At 46.7% G+C, this 16,635-nt stretch overlaps 1 protein-coding gene across 1 annotated transcript in view; it reads right to left on the reverse strand.

Moving 5' to 3' along the window:
- Nucleotides 1–16,143, reverse strand: part of fam20cb (FAM20C golgi associated secretory pathway kinase b) — a 32,143-nt gene extending 16,000 nt beyond the window's left edge. Inside the window, exons 1-3 of the mRNA XM_044103509.1 lie at nt 13,267–16,143; nt 10,229–10,404; nt 8,644–8,722 (exon numbers count right to left, since the gene is read on the reverse strand). Coding sequence (XP_043959444.1) covers nt 8,644–8,722; nt 10,229–10,404; nt 13,267–13,757 — 746 coding nt within the window. The 5' untranslated portion in view covers nt 13,758–16,143. The remainder of the gene's footprint in view (nt 1–8,643; nt 8,723–10,228; nt 10,405–13,266) is intronic.
- Between the last annotated feature and the right edge of the window lie 492 nt (nt 16,144–16,635).

The following is a 16,635-nucleotide window of genomic DNA, read 5'->3' on the forward strand; positions in this document are numbered from 1 at the left end:
TAGTTTTTCCAGCGTTTCTCTTATAGTTGAGTATTTGGGTTACTGGATGAAAAGAATAAAGGTGTTTAGTTAAATTACGAGAAAAAATATCAACAATAAAGAGTAAATGACACTTTCACAAAGATCTGCCATGTCTTCTGTAAATGAACTAGGAAATAAACTATAACATGTTACAAAAACAATATTTAAACAGATTTCTCTATTGTTTCTGTGGATATCTAATTGAAATATCTACAATATGAGGGAGATGTGAAAAACAACAGTCAGTGGATCTTTTTAAACATTTTATTTTTAATCCCACGGCTCTTCAACATTTATGTCGCTTTCAGGGATTAATCTTTGCTTTGAGATTTGCTTATGGCATCTTGAGATCTTCCTTTGACGAGTTTCTACCATTAAAGCGACAGAAATCAGAACAAGTTCTGCGTAATTTATATGTTTTGGTGATTTTGCAGATTAATGTAAAAAAAAAGGGGGGGGGGGGGGGGGGCAACATACCATGATAGACCAATAAAAGTCTTTCTAATTAGTTATTCCCGAGATCTTAACGGGTGTTTTACGGATTCGGATTGTATTTTTGCAAAGATTTGTAGTTTTTTAATCTTATCGCATTGTTTACTTCCTGGTTCGGTAAAGGGGTCCTAAAAAGCCACGCCCACAAACATCTGCGTCTCCCAGATGCCACCAGTTAATTTAGCCACCAGTTAATCTATAACACCGGTGCCTGCCGGAGCGTCGTTAGCGTTAGCGGCTAACAGGCGATGTCTAAACCACTAATGTATATGAATGAAGAAATCCTACAACCGCTAAATTCTGACACCGCTCCGTTTTTGTTTCTGTTTTGTGAAGAAGGAAGTTGCTCTGGTCTTCTTCTGAGATTTTGTGTCGATTTCTTCAGTAGATCTTGGTGCAGCGCCCCCACAGGCGACGGGGGGAACAGGTTTTTCTGTTAGTTTTAGTTTGTTTGTCACAGTGCGGTGTGGATGAGAACTAGAGTTCTGAAAATGTAACAAATGTTGCAATTTTAGTCCCCAATTGAACCGAGTCTATCGGACTATCCGGTCTGAATGCTCCCTTAGTCATCTACGTTCACACAGCAGCTGAACTGATCCATATCCGATCCGATCCAGATGTGGCACTGAATCGGACCGATTCCAAAGCGGCTGCAGTCGAAACGCTCATGTGGCATTTTACCGACTTTTTGTCATCAACGTGAAACATGTTTCATTCAGCAGACGGTGAATCTAGACTTCGCCTGAAAGTGATGGATGCAGTCTGAGTCAGTGAACGCATCACATCCCAACCCCACCACTCCTGGTCCCACTCCAAACAGAACCGGGTCAGAACCGGGTCCATGTCAGCAGAACCACATTAGAGAGGAACGTTCTGTTCTTCCCAACCCGTTTGCTTTTTCCACGTTTATTTAAAGCTCTTTCAAATGTTTGCTGTAACTGCAGCTGCATAATTACGGACTGAGGTTTTCTTTAGCGGTTTTCTTCAATGGAAGCACAACCACACGCTAAGACTGCTAATCCATGGATTTCTTTGGAATATTCCCAGCATATTCCTTGTTTCTCCCTGAGGAAGCATCGGGGAGAAACGAGGAGCGTTTCACCTGCGGATGATTGACAGCAGCTGAACCTGCTGCCAAATCTCACGCTGTTCCACAGATAAAGCCAAAAGGCGTTTTCCATCCCAGCCCGCTGTGCACAGTTTCATTTAACTCTGCTTCAACTTGTGAGTTTCTTTAATCAAATCTAGCTTCAAATTACCACCATCCACCACCGCACCACTCCCCGCCATTAAACCCATTTCTTTGTGCCGCCACTCCAAACACGAGCTGCAAACTGCCTGAGTAATTAGTAATGCAGCCTCCTCAGGATCCCTTCATGTCTGGGTGGGAATTTATAGCCAACACAATTAGACTAATTGGACTGTTTGGCGGCGGCACTCCGACTCGCAGCGCCGCGGCGGGCGATGGCAACGGAAAGGAAACTCACGTAATCGGGCAACGCGGCGGGCAACTTCCAACAATTTACTGAATGCAAATGTGTGCAGATTACAGAGCAACTGTCAAAACCACAGCAACGCACAGAGCAGGGAGGAGGTCAAAGGTCAGGAAGAGTCAGAGAGATGGAGAGAGAGAGAGCAGTTCGTTCTCTTCAGGTCTGGACCAGTCCGGCTCCAGACTGCAGCTCAGGCCCGGCTGGAGGCCTCTGTTTGGTTCTGTTTGGTTCTGGAGTCTGAAGGCCGGGTTGGTAAATTAGTGGGTGTGGATGATGGTGGCTGCTGATACGTCTCTCCTATCATACATAAAAAAGCTCCAGAGGAATCTGAGCGTTTCATCAGCAGAAAGCAAAGCTGTTCAGGGGAACAAACTCAGCTAGTTAACCGTTTATAAGGAGGCGCTGGAAGGTTTTATGGAGGAAAAACATGTTTTATGAGAACAGAAACAACAGAGCTGTGAGAGCGACGGCAGGCCACGCCCCTTTCCTCTCAGCCAATCAGACGCTGCGTGTGTGTAGCAAATGAGGAGGATGGTGTGATGAAGAGCGGATGGATGGGTGCGGCTGGACGTTTGGAAAACAGGAAGCAGTAAAAATAAAACGAGGTGCAAACGAGATGAAAACATGCAGAAATATCCAGGAAGCATTTCACAGGAAGGAAACGGAAATTAAACTCTTCACATTCAAAATGAAGGAATTTACTTCTAACAGATTTCAATCTTCAAAACAAAAACAGATTCTTCCTGAAAATAATTAATAACCTTGACAAATATACGGTCTGATCTATATGTGCATATCTATATCTATATTGTAAATATCACCATATTTAGGATTGGTTTAATCTCATTCATGTTCAGCAACAAACGAGAAATAAATTCTGACTCTGATCTCAAAGCATAAAGAGACACAGCTTTAAACAGTCCAGTCCAGTCCAGTCCAGTCCAGTCCAGTCCTAAATCCTAACGGGTCCTGGTGATCCCACAGTGCAGAGCTCCATGGATTGTACCTTGGGTTCCTGACCCGCCCCACGGTCAGCTGAGGCTCCAAAGCTCATGTTTGAGCAGGCGCTGTGTAAACACGATAAATGGGAACCCCCCCGGCCCGGTCCGGTTCGGCCCGGTCAGACGACAGCGTGTTAATCCCAGCTGCTTTCTCCTCTCTGCTGCTAAACCTCCAAAACAAGAACAACCAGCTGCAGCCGCTGCTGATCCGTTTCTCTGACGTTAGTAATCTGGCAGATGCAGATTCTCCTGCCAAGAATCTGTTAGAACGATATTCAGAAAATAACTTAAGAACTTTTTAATGCTACATACATACTTCGCCGTTTATGGCTAAAAACAGAAAAATCCCAACAGAACACAAATCTATCAGGGTTAGGCCTGGATCAATTTATTGGGATGACCCAATTATTGAACTAATTGTCAACTAAACTAATAATAACTAACTTCCTGTTGAGCCCTGTTTAATGAAAAGAAAACCAAAATGGCTGACGATGTTGCGATGGTGACGCAGGAAATGATACAGCTCTGATTTTCTCACCACAACCAATAGCAGCTCATCTATTTTCACAGTCAGACACTGAATGCACCTTAAGATGTATTAATGTCCACATTGGAAGCCATATTAGCGTTACCACAGATGCTAACAGGTGCAGACGCTAACAGTCGTAAAAGCTAACAGCCATAGATGCTAACAAGTGCAAACATTAAGATCTGATGATGCTAACAACTTCAGGCGCTAACAGCTGCACACGCTAATAACTGCAGATGCTAACAGCCATAGAAGCTAAAAGTCGTAGAACCTAACAGCCATAGAAGCTAACAGTCATAAGCGCTAACAGCTGCAGATGCTAACTGCAGATGCTAACAGCCATAGAAGCTAATGGGTGCAGCTATGGTTATTAGCTTCTATGCTAATAACCATAGAAGCTAACAGCCATAGAAGCTAACAGCCATAGAAGCTAAGAGCTGCAGAAGTTAACAGTCATAAAGGCTAACAACTGCAGATGCTAATAACCTTAGAAGCTAACAGCTATAGAAGCTAAAGGTCATAGAAGCTAACAGCCATAGAAGCTAACAGTCATAAGCGCTAACAGCTGCAGATGCTAACTGCAGATGCTAACAGCCATAGAAGCTAAGAGCTGCAGAAGTTAACAGTCATAAAGGCTAACAACTGCAGATGCTAATAACCTTAGAAGCTAACAGCTAACGAAGCTAAAAGTCATAGAAGCTAACAGCCATAGAAGCTAACAGTCATAAGCGCTAACAGCTGCAGATGCTAACTGCAGATGCTAACAGCCATAGAAGCTAAGAGCTGCAGAAGTTAACAGTCATAAAGGCTAACAACTGCAGATGCTAATAACCTTAGAAGCTAACAGCTATAGAAGCCAACAGCCACAGAAGCTAACAACTGAAGATGCTAACAGTCATAGAAGCTAACAACTGCAGATGCTAACAGCCATAGTAGTTAACAGCTGCAGATGCTAATTACCTTAGGAGCTAACAGCTATAGAAGCTAACAACTGAAGATGTTAACAGTCATAAAAGCTAACAGGCATAGACACTAACAGGTGCAGACATTAAGAGCTGAAGATGCTAACAGCCAAAGAAGCTAATGGCTGCAGATGCTAATGACCATAGAAGTTAACAGCCTTAGAAGCTAACAGCTATAGAAACTAAACCAAATGGGAGACACTGGTGAACCTTTGCACATGTTGATCTTCAACAGTAAGATTTCCAAACCATCACTGGATGGTTTGGAAATCTTACTGTTGCATTAAAAACTTAAATTCAAAGTTTGGTGAAGATGGCAAATAAGATCATCAACACTCTGGATCTACGTCTCTGATCAGGAAACCGTCAGGCAAAGTCAGAGTTCTCCCAGAGTTCTCATGAACTCTGGGAGAAGGTCCAGGTTCCCCTGAGCGAATAGAACCGTCTGAAACGTTCATCTGTACCACACTCCATGGACCTGATAGACGGCCGACTAGCGGGCCTGGACAGAGCAACAGGAGGTCCAGATGATGACCGAGAGGAAATGGTTACGGGGATGAACTGAGATTTTGCTTTTATGGATTTATTTAAGGTTACTGTCCTTTAGGATGAGCTTTTTGATGTATTGCAGTTTTACTTCCAAGACAAATTTCTCACATGGGAGACTAATAAAATGATCTAATCTTATCAGAACCAGACCAGAACCAGACCAGGTGTTGTCAGGACATTCTGCGCCCCAGCGGTTCTTGTGTTGCAGGTGAAACGTCGGTTCTGTTTTAATTAGATATTATTCTTGCGGCCGTCTGGTGGCTTCAGTTACTGAGCTTTGAGTTGAGATGAGTCTTTCCTGCAGGTGAACCAGGTGAGCCAAACCTGAGGGATGTTTGCTGACTCATCATTCCAGCACCTTTGGGTTTCTGTTTTCTAGACAGAGTGAGACCTCTTTGCTACGAATAGCATGAGGCGTCTGCAGCTTCTGACCTGCAGCTGATTTACATGGATGGAAAGCACCTGTTCACTGCAGGTAATGCACGTTGCTGCAGCAGCAGAGGGTAATGATGATGATGATGATGATGATGATGATGATGATGATGATGATGATGATGATGGAGCTGCTTCATCAGCTGCAGGTCTGGCTGTTGTGAAACGATGAGTTCAGCTGTAAGCCTCAGAAATCCTGGGCTGGGCGTCACAGAGGATTGTCTCCTCTCTCACAAGGAGCCACACAAATCCTTCAAGGCTAGACAGGCGCTGACTTGGACTAGACCGGTTAATGCCAGGCTAGCTGCAGGTCTGGAAGTATGGAGCAAACTGACTCATGGTAGGTGTTTCATCACACAAACAGAAATCAGAGCAGATGCGTTTTGAGAAACTGCAACATCGAAATCTTCATCACATTTACCGCAGCAGCTGCAGCTGAGAGGAAACGCTCTGAGGTGGAAACTCAGCTGCAGGTTGGGAACCAGGAGACGATTAGGAGGGAGAGGACTGAAGTGTTCAGTTGATTGCTCCAGTTGAACTTTGACCCCTAGCCAGCAAAGCTTTTTTTTTTTTGAACAAATTAAAAAAAAATGTTTGAGGCTGTTTTCCTCCTGACCGACCGACTCAGTTCTGTTGGTTTTCTCTCAGTTCTGAGTCAAACCAACCTGTTCCCCTCCTGGCCTGTGGGGGCGCTGCACCAACAACCACTGAAGGAAACCACACAAAAACCTCTGAAGACACTGAGAGCAACTTCCTTCTTCACCAGATGGAAACAAGATGGAGGCGTCAGATTTTAGTGTTGGAGGATTTCTCTTTAGTCTTTGGCTGAAGACCAGGAGACATTTCTGCTGCTAGCGCTAGGCTAGCACGTTAGCTTTGGTTGGATTTACCCAGAATGCCCTGCGCTGTAGTTCACTTCCTGCTTTTGGAGCGGTCTCTGGTCCACTTGGCGTTCACATTCAGACTGAACCCAGACTGAGGTTTGGAGGACCAGAGGTCAGAGGTCGATTAGCGTTTCCTGACCAAAACCCATTTAAAAATCTGTAGCAAGATTTGAAAACTGATGTTCACAGAGGTTGATCGGAATAAGCACTGGCCAGTCCTCCCCATTAAAACACACTGAAGCCTTCGGGGCGTGAAGCAGTGAGAAACATCTAAACGGTCTAGTTAAATCCTGTCAGTCTTACTGAGCTCTGACATCCAGCAGTGCTGCTCTCAACCCGTCTCACATCAGCTCAACATGTGAAGCCATGCAGGGAGTTGATCTGAGTGTGCAGGCCGACCCTCCAGACCCCGCCCATACAGACCCCGCCCATTCAGACCCCGCCCATGCTGACCACGCCCCTTCAGACTCCGCCCTCCTGGCCCCGCCACTCCTGACTCCGCCCCTCCCCCAGCCTGTCAGGATGCTCCCTGGTCTCTGCGCTGCGACTCCAGCAGTAATTACAGAGTGTGTGAATAGCTGCTCCTCCTCCCTGCTGCTGCAGCCAGAGGCTTCGCCCCGCGCTGCTGTGGCTGCTCAACGTTAACCCTCCATTAATTCAGCACCACCACAAAGCCAAGGTGACATTTAAATCCACCAGTCGGGGAGGAGTTAGCATCACACAGTGCTGCTTGTTGTGTTATGGCAGAAATATGACTGGTTCACAAAGGAAACGTGAATTGATGCGACTTCACAGCAGGAAGGATTTTATTATTTCTAACACGCCACCAGTCGGACGCCATGTTTCAGCTCTTAAAGCTTTTCAACGTAGCTTCTGCATCAAACTCTGAGCCTTCTTACTGTTTCTCTGTTTGTTTCTTTGTCCTGTTTTCTTTCCAGCTTTGTATCTGGAAAGAAATGAAGAATGAAAGATGAACATTCAGCTTCACCTTCCATGAAGCTCTTCCTCACTTCCTGGTTAGCCAGGAAAGCCTTGAAAGTAGAAACTTCCAAAAACAAGCAAAAAGCTCCAGAGATGGAACACTGACTGAGAAAGCTGGCCTTTTCTCACCTAGTCTGACCACACAATCCAATATGGCTGCCAACGCAACAACATGATAACACAAAATATGTTTCTGTTGGCCTGCTATCTGTCACAGTGATGGCCAGACTCAAGAATCAAAGCACTGCAATGACTGTTAGGGCCCAGCAGGTTTTAAAACACTTCAACATTAGTTTGAAATGCTAACAGTAGTTAGCCGGGATGCTAAGCACTTGCAATTTATTTTTTCATTGACATTTAAACTGTGCAAATGAATATAAAACAAAAATAATTATTACAATCTACTACAAACAGCTAGCATTAGCTCAAACTGTTAGCTGTCTGGGTTAGCACCATGTTAGCTCCTCCTGGATCTTAGCGGATTCAGGTTCTTATTAAACGGATGAAGCTGCTGCTGCGTCTCTACTGATGATTTCATTAGGTTTTCCTCAGGCTGCCTGTCGGCGTAATCTCAGGATGAGAGGCTCTAATGACCTGTTAGCCTGTCGCTCAAACAGGATCAGCTGCTCATGAAGCAGCTACTGTTAGCTTTACAGCTGAATGCTGAAGGAATTATCCGACTTTCATTGTTAAACACGAAGAAACATGGATGGATTTTGCAGTTTTAAAACCAGTGTTGCAAATCATAATATAACCCAGGGGTCCCCACAGTGGTCTGAGGGCCTCCTGCATGTTTTAGTCTCTCCCTGGTTTAACGCACCGGGATCAAATGATGGATCTTTAGAGGCCGAAGACGAACATTGACCTGCTGAAAAGGTTGCTGGTAAAACCAGGGAGAGAATAAAACATGCAGGAGGCAATCGGCCCTCCAGGACCCCTCCTCCGCCCCCTGACCCTGTGGGGCCCAGGCTCCGCCCCCTGGCCCTGTTGAGGCCCAGGCTCCGCCCCCTGGCCCTGTTGAGGCCCAGGCTCCGCCCCCTGACCCTGTGGGGCCCAGGCTCCGCCCCCTGGCCCTGTTGAGGCCCAGGCTCCGCCCCCTGACCCTGTGGGGCCCAGGCTCCGCCCCCTGACCCTGTTGGAGCCCAGGCTCCGCCCCCTGACCCTGTGGGGTCCAGGCTCCGCCCCCTGACCCTGTGGGGCCCAGGCTCCGCCCCCTGTCCCTGTTGGGGCCCAGGCTCCGCCCCCTGACCCTGTGGGGTCCAGGCTCCGCCCCCTCAGCGGTGAAGCAGCAGGACTTACTTCATGGGCTTGAAGAGCGCCTGGCCGTAGTTGTGGAAGGTCATGATGAGCTTCAGCTGCGTTCCTCCAGACTTCATGGCTGTTGCAGTGAAAAGCAAAACAAATCATCGTCTTTATGCCAAACAAAATTTTTTATCTGTTTAGACTCAAACAAAGAACAAAAACTGTCAGAGTTCTGGTTCTGGTTTCTCCAGCCGCCAGCGGATTCTACAGCACAACTAGAACCAGGAAGATCTGAGGGCTGAAGACAAACTGGTTCTGATCCGGTTCTGATTTCAAACCCCTTCAATCAGCTTCGGCTGGAAGGAGATTCCAGTGCAGATTGTTCCCGGCCTGGTTTACTACCGGGCTGAACCGGGCCTAGGCTGGGTTCTGATGCTGTAATCTCTGATGTGAGGAACGACTTGCTGAAGAGAAAAGTCAGGAAACGAGAAACATCTCCCAACAGAGGGGCGTGTGTGTGTGGGTGTGTGTGTCATGGAGGCGGCTTCCTGAACGCACATGTGCACATACTGACACACACACACACACACGCACGTGTGTGTGTGTGTGAATGCGGGTGCATTGAGCCGTCACCATGTCGGTCTGCCTGCTGCAGCTTTGAGGTGTTTCCTGTTGGAGCTGCTGACGGACTAAGTTTTTCCTGACCTGCCTTCATGTGTTAAAGCAGAGAGGCAACTGGACCTGCAACTGCACCTGCAACTGGACCTGCAGTCCTGGGAATGTTGTGGTCATCAGCTGCTTCTGATACGTTTCCCAACATTTAATTAGGATTATTAAGAAAATATCAGAATTTCACTTTATTAGCAGATTTAAAACTGAAAGGCTAAACAGGAAGTGAAAGGTGTTCAGCAGCAGGTGGGGGAGGGGCATGGCTACACTGCCTCCAGCCCTCGGGTCTCTCTGGTCCCTCAGTGTTCTGAGGACCACTCCTACCGAGCCCAGTTCAGGTTCTGGTTCTGCTGGAACCAGACTCGTTCAAAGTGAGTCGTTCCTTTCCACTGTCGCCATATGCTTGATCAGGAAGAGGGTGTGGTGCAACATTAGCTGGGATTATAATCTGAGTTAGACATCATATTTACTGCCACTAAATTATAAAGGGATTTATTGATCTGAACTGGATTTATTGATTCCGTATCAGAAATGTTTCAGCTCCTTCACAGCCTAAATAAACTCAAGTTTAGATCCTTTAAATGATGCACAATAAGATAAAATAAAATAGAACAAGATGAAAATAAACAAAATTCAACTTAATTAAAATAAAACAAAATATGACTAAATAAAAAAACAAAACAGTAAATTAAAACCTAAATTGAATTGAATTAAGTTACACAAAACAAAACTAGATCACAGCTAAACAAAAATAAACAAAATGAACTAAAGTGAGTTGTTTCTTATTTAAAGGGCCAGAGTCGCTCAGCCGGATGGATTATTGATGCTTAGAACATTGTGGTTGTGATTCATTAAACCCGATAGGGACGGTTCTGGTGGAACCCGAGTTCCACAAGTTTTAGTTCCTACCAGAAACAGAGTTTGCATGACTCAAAATGCCCAGCATGGAAGGTCAAAGGTCGTGTGGACTCACCCACGTTGGTGACCCTCTGGGTCAGCAGGTCCCTGAGCAGCGCCTCCACCGCCGGGCTATGCCGGCTGTAAAGCTCGTAGCGGTTGATCCCGATGTGGAAGCGCAGCCAGTTGGGGTACGACGCGGCCGTCAGCTCGCCCGTCGGGCTCAGCTCGTCGTCGGCGCCCTCGCCGGTCCTGGATGGAGGCAGGAAGAGGAACGGGAAGTTTAAATACCGAGACAGGTTCTGTCGGGCCACTGATGGTACTGATGATGAATGCTACGTAAACAAAGATGCTTCTCTACATCTAGAGAAAACCACCACCAGCCAAGAGGTCAAAGGTCAGTTCCTCTGACGATGGCGCTCAGATGTCTGAGAAAACAGGAAAAGATCAACAAGACATATCAAAACATACAGGAGGGCTGCTAGCATTAGCATTAGCACAAATGCCCAGCAAACTCCTCCCTCTGCAAAGATCCTTGATGGAAGTCGGTCGCACACTCAGCATAGCTTTTTGTGGATCTTCAGAATCAGAACTTTCCTGATTTTGGTGAAGATGTTTATTAGAACAGTTTCAGTTAGCTGAGCGCTAAACCAGCGTTCACAACATGCTGAACTTCTGGAATATTGCTTTAATTTGCTGGAAGTTTAAGTTCATTTCTTTAGATTGTGTCTTTATTTTCAGCATAAACTTGTGTGCAGCGTTTTAATAACAACTAAATGGCCAATGATTAATAAATTATCTTTACTTTTTTAACACAAAACTTTAATAAACGTATGAAAACTGAGAGACTTGGGTGAAAATGTTTCATTCACTAAAATGTGGAGTTTAAAAAAATAAAAATGTAAAAATAGAAAAATTTACATAAAAATATCTGAATTTTCCAGACTATAGATGCATCTCACTATAAGCCGCACCCACAAAGTTTTTTTTTTTATTTTTTATCTGGAAACGTACATATATAAGCCGTATGGGCTACAAGCCCCTGGTATCTCCGCTGCTCTCGGCTGCGTCCTTAATGAATCTGCAATTAAGGACGCAGCCCTCCGTCTCCAACACTGAACCATGGATTCGTTCACGCCGAGCTTATGTGCAGCGGCTCTATGGCCCTCCTGTCCTGCCAGATCGACAAGCTAAACGCAGCATCTATGAACTTCTTCCTGTGGTTTCCATGAAGAGGAGAAATGAGTTTGAATACATTTCTCCGTTGTGCCTCCTGTTAGCATGAGCTTGTTCTAAATCAGGGGTTTTCAAAGTATGAAAAGGTGAGCCCCCCTTCAAGGAGCTTAAGGCCTGCTGCGTCCCCCCCCCCCCCCCGTGGAGGGGGGCGGTGTGGGAGGTAACTAAGTTACTTTCCAAGTCAAGTAGTAACTAACTGCAGGAAAGTAACTAACTGCAGGATTAAGTAACTTTTTAGTTACTTTCAGCAGCTGCTAACAACAACGCTCTGCCTCCTGTGAAAATCACATTGAGCTTTGCCAATACTTAATTGTAAGTTATTTTATAATGGTAACATCAACAATGTGTCTCCACTGATAAGGTTGAACTGAAGAGCAGATTGTACAAAAAATAAAAAACATGAGTAATTTGTGTGGTCCACTGTTGTCTGGAAAACTCTAAGAAGGATTTTAAAGCCCCCCTCCCCCCAGCCTCCAGATTCTGCGTTACGCCCCTGAGTTTGATGTCGCAGCGCACAGAGCTCCTCCTGCAGCTCCACAGCTCCGATGGCTGCGACACTTACCGTAATATTAATAATTATAACGGTGCTAACTTGCCATTATAACTATTGCCAACTACGGACACGTTTATTCGTGGCTGTTTTCACGTTTATTGCGCTGTTCATATTGGTCTCGATGTTTGCAGTTTTCTGGAGCGCAACGCGAAGCTCGACGTCATTCAGAGGTAATAAATTAAGTTGACATTAACAAAGACACAGCGGGACGGATCATCAGGGAAATGATGGACAGGGAGAGACTGAGTAAGACTCCCTTAATGACGGACAAATTCTGGGATTTATTGTGAGTCTCTGCTTATTTCCAAGCTCAAATGAGCAACTTCACGTTCAAAAACGAGCCCAAAAAGGCGCAACCCGCCGCTCATTAAATCTGCAAGCGACTTTAAAAAAATGAAGCCCAAAGCCGCTTATAATAATCGGACTTGTCGACAGAAACTCAAAATAGTTCCAGTTTTTCCACCAACAAAATGCGCATCTCCCTCCATTGTTTACATTTCTGTTACATAGAGACGTCGGTCACTCGACAAGACGAGTAGAGGAAATACGATTAAATAACAAAAGAAGATAGTAACGCACAGTAAAGCAAAAATGATTTTGATAAGTAACTGTAGTCTGACTACTGGATTTGAAATAGCAACGCGTTAGATTACTCGTTACTGAAAAAAGTGGTCCGACGTCAGTAACGTTACTGACATCACTGGCCAAAACATCCTCTAAGGTGGGAAACATTTCCACTGATCCCCACTCCACACGCGCACCCCACAGTACCAACTTTTTCCTAAATCCACTGAGTTGATGGGTAATGCGTAAAAGACGTTTCTCTCACATCACTAGACAGCAAGCAGATAGCTTTTCCGGTTTATTTTTTTCCCTCGCACCGCGCCTCCCCTAAAGTGCTCTGGCGCCCCCCCAGGGGAGGCGCGCCTCACACTTTGAAAACCGCCGTTCTAAATGAAAATCAGCGCTTTCTTCTTTGAGTTCCAATTTTGACTCCCAATGATTCACTTCCTGCTGAAGAGCCCCCTGGTGGTTGAAAAACAATCTACAGCTGCCTGGTTCAAAGCCTGAGAAAAAGTAGCGGCTTATAGTCCGAAAAATATTATTGGATTTATTCTGCAGGAAGAGAGAATAAAAAAAAAAAAAAAATAAATAAAAATAATAATAACAATAATAATAATAATAATAATAATAATAATAATAATAATAATAATAATAATAATAATAATAATGTCTGTAAAACTATGAATTTCCTCCCAGTTTAACTGTGACTCCAGTCCGACCTGACTAAATCTCCCAGAATGCATCTGTGCGTCCCTGCTCACCATGCCTGGTCCTCCGCCGCTTTGGGGTCGAACCTGATGTCCGTGTTCACGTTGAACAGCTTGTCTTCCTCCGTCAGCGGCGGCACAGATCGTCTATAGAGGGGATGCTCGAACAGGAGCGCCAGCCTCGAACCCCGGGCCGGACCGAGCCGGGCCGCCGCCGGCCCCTGGAGGAAGAGTTTGCTCCTGTCGCCCCGCGGGCCCGGCGGCTCCGGGGCCGGTGCCCCGTCTAAAGGGAGCCGGTCCAGGGCTCGGGAGGACGCGTTGGATCCGGGCTCGCTGCTGAAGTCCTGCAGGATCCGCAGCGTGTGCTTGTCGGGCCAACTCGGTTCGGCCCAGCCGCGCTCTGGAGCCTGGGCCGGGCCGTGCGAGCAGGAGCAGCCGGCGCCCTGGCGCTCCAGCTTGGGCAGCAGGTCCACCATGATGTGCATGGAGCAGGCCACCAGGAAGACGGTGAGGATGAGGACTCGGAACCGGCGCAGCAGGATCATCTTCAGGTGGGACGGGTCGCTGAGGATGAGGAGGACGCAGATGAAGAGGCTGACTACATCGCTGCAGATGTTGATCAGAGCGGCCGCCAGCCGCAGCAGGAGCGCGGACAGTGGGTCGGAACCATCTCCACTGGCCGTCTTCAGGACCGGCTCAGCCTTCACAGCCCGGGTTCGACTCGGTTCGGACCGGCGGCTCTAACTCCTCCACCTGGCCCTGTTCGAGTCTCTTCCCTGCGCGGATCAACAGGAAACACGCAGCTGGACCCACGATCCTGTCGGGTCCCGTCCGAACCAGGCAGCGCGCGCGGCTCGGCTCTCTCCGTCCCGCTCCGGTCCAGAAGCCAAACAGGAAGCGGAGCGGGCTGGTTCTGGAGGAGAAACGTCACCTTAGAGTGGAAAGTCCCCGGAAATCAGAGCTGTCCTCCACGTCCCGTGAAAAGCCGCGATCACCGAGATCAGCGAGATCAGCGCGCTGCAGCCGGAGAGCAGAAACAGAACCGAGTCACCGAGAGAAGAGAAGACAGAGAGGAGAGGAGAGAAGGGTCCGGGGGGTAAACATGAGGATGAGGAGGAGGATGAAGCTGGGCTGGAGCCTTTAACGCAGCGTCACCGCGCGCAGATTGGAGGAGAGAGCGAGGAACATCCCTGCTGCTCCGCTAGGGGGCGCCTTTCTGCTTCAGCCTGCATGATGCGCCTTTTCTTCATCCACTCTTCCAAGCAGAACTTGCTGCTGGTCATGATTGGCGGTTTTGTTGCTGCTGAGGTAGAAGTGGTGAAATGAAGGTTTAATGAAGAAGTGAACAAAAATCCAAAGAAAAGAAAAGAACAGGGAACTAAATGAACCGAATCCTCAACTTTTCTTTTTTTACCAATAATCTAAATGTGTAGATCGGGTCCGATTCACCGGGTCACCAGGTCCGATTCACCGGGTCCGATTCACCGGGTCACCAGGTCCGATTCACCGGGTCCGATTCAGACTCTACAGCCGCTGCAACATGTAACTTGGAAAAGGTTTTTCCATATCTGGTGTCACCATGGTGACTGTGGACCTGCTGTCATCTGACAAGTCAGACACAAACAGGGCCAGGAGGAGGGTCTTAGTGCTGTTAATCATGCTCATGTATTCGCTGCTCATTTATGGTTTTATCTTGAAGTTTCTATGAAAATGTACATTTTGGTAAATTTGTTTAGCTGCAGAATTTGAACGAAGTCAGTCTCAGTGCTGGTGAGCCAGGAGCTGGAATAGCAGCGATGCTAGCGTAGATTAGCAATGTGGCCTCGGAGTGGAAGGGCTGTCCTCTGCTGCTGAGCGCCGGCGCTGTGAAAGTCTCAACAACAGAAAGTTTCTAGATTTGTTGCTCGTCTTTTTGATAAAAAGTCACTAAAGGGTCAAAGTTGCTAAGTCACTCGTCCTGACGCATCCCACCCACTGTGGGAACATTTTAGACCTTTTGAAAACATAAGTCATTTTTCAGCCGTGACCTCAGCAGACTCGTCTCCCTCCAGGAGCCGCAGCGCGTCTGACTGGATGCTCCAGATAACAATGACCTCTTGACCCCAGGTAGCCTTAGCATGCTCCACCTACTGATGCCACTTCCTGGTTTCAGCTGCTGCTTTGGGTCCAGATGTGCAGAACCGTCATGGCGCTGCAGCGTTTCCATGTTTCCTCCTGATGTTTGAATGAAAGCTGAAGCTTTGCTTCCGTGTTCATCAGCTGTGGCTGTTTCCACAAATCAAACCTGACATCCTGCCTGATCGCATATTAGCGATGCATCGTTGCTAACGGAGACCAGGAAGAAACAGCTGCTTCCTCAGAGAAAGGCGCTGGCGCAGGAAGCAGAACTTTACATCTGGGTCGATTCAGGGAGGGTTACTGGAAACGTTTACTGTAAATCTAAACATTTCTCTCATTAACTCTCCAGTTCTGACTGAAACTAACTGAACCTGGTTAAACCAACCAGCCAGGCTGGAGAAGTGGAGGAAGAGGAGAAACAACTGGAAGCTTCCAGAACCTCAACAGAACCGGTCCGTCTGATCTCCTCCGCGCCGTGCCGCATTAATGCAGTGATTTCTGCAGAAGGAGCAGAAACTGGACTGAACTTGGAGTTTTTTGAATGTTAGAAAATCTCGATGCAAACGGCAAAATTTGAAACCAAAGTTTTTGTGCTGGCTTTCTGAGGAGATGGAGACATGTTAGTTTCTACTTCCTGTTAGCAACCTCTACTTCCTGTTTACTCCAGCCAGGTGAAACGCCAACATCAGATGACATCACACTCTGCGCTGCCTGGTCATTTCACTTCTATCCATGAAATGGAAACTCAACTAATTCAGGTTTTATTTGTTTTTCTTTTTGTGACATTTGTGCTTAAATTTCATGACGATCAAATGAAAATAAAATGTTTTTATTAATCTGATCTCAGAAGCTGAACTTTGAGTTTTCAGCATAAATCTGAAAGAAATAAATGAGTTTCTATTTTTCACCTGATTTACTGATGTAATTAAATATGTTGGTGATTTGAGCAGCAGTTGGACTCGATGTGTTTTCTCCCTGAGTGGAGGAAGAGGAAGCTGCTGTGGGATCGTCAGCAGAACCTCTGCAGACCCAGACGGTCTGCAGCTATAATAAGCTGTTATTGAGCCGAGCGGTGCCGACCCGGCCCGCTGGCAGCCTGGCTGCTGGTGCTGAGGATTATTTTGGGTCCAGCAGCCCAGTCAGCTCTATACTTACCAGGTGAGAGCAGCAGACAAACACTGGCTCTGTGCAAATCAGTGTTTGAGGTTGGGCTGTGTGTGTGTGTGTGTGTGTGTGTGTGTGTGTGTACCTGGGTCACTAGGAGCAGTGATCAGTGTGTTTTGGGGCGGCTGCAGCCAATCAGAG

This window comes from Gambusia affinis, linkage group LG20 (assembly GCF_019740435.1).
Source record: "Gambusia affinis linkage group LG20, SWU_Gaff_1.0, whole genome shotgun sequence".
Taxonomy (NCBI): Eukaryota; Metazoa; Chordata; class Actinopteri; order Cyprinodontiformes; family Poeciliidae; genus Gambusia; species Gambusia affinis.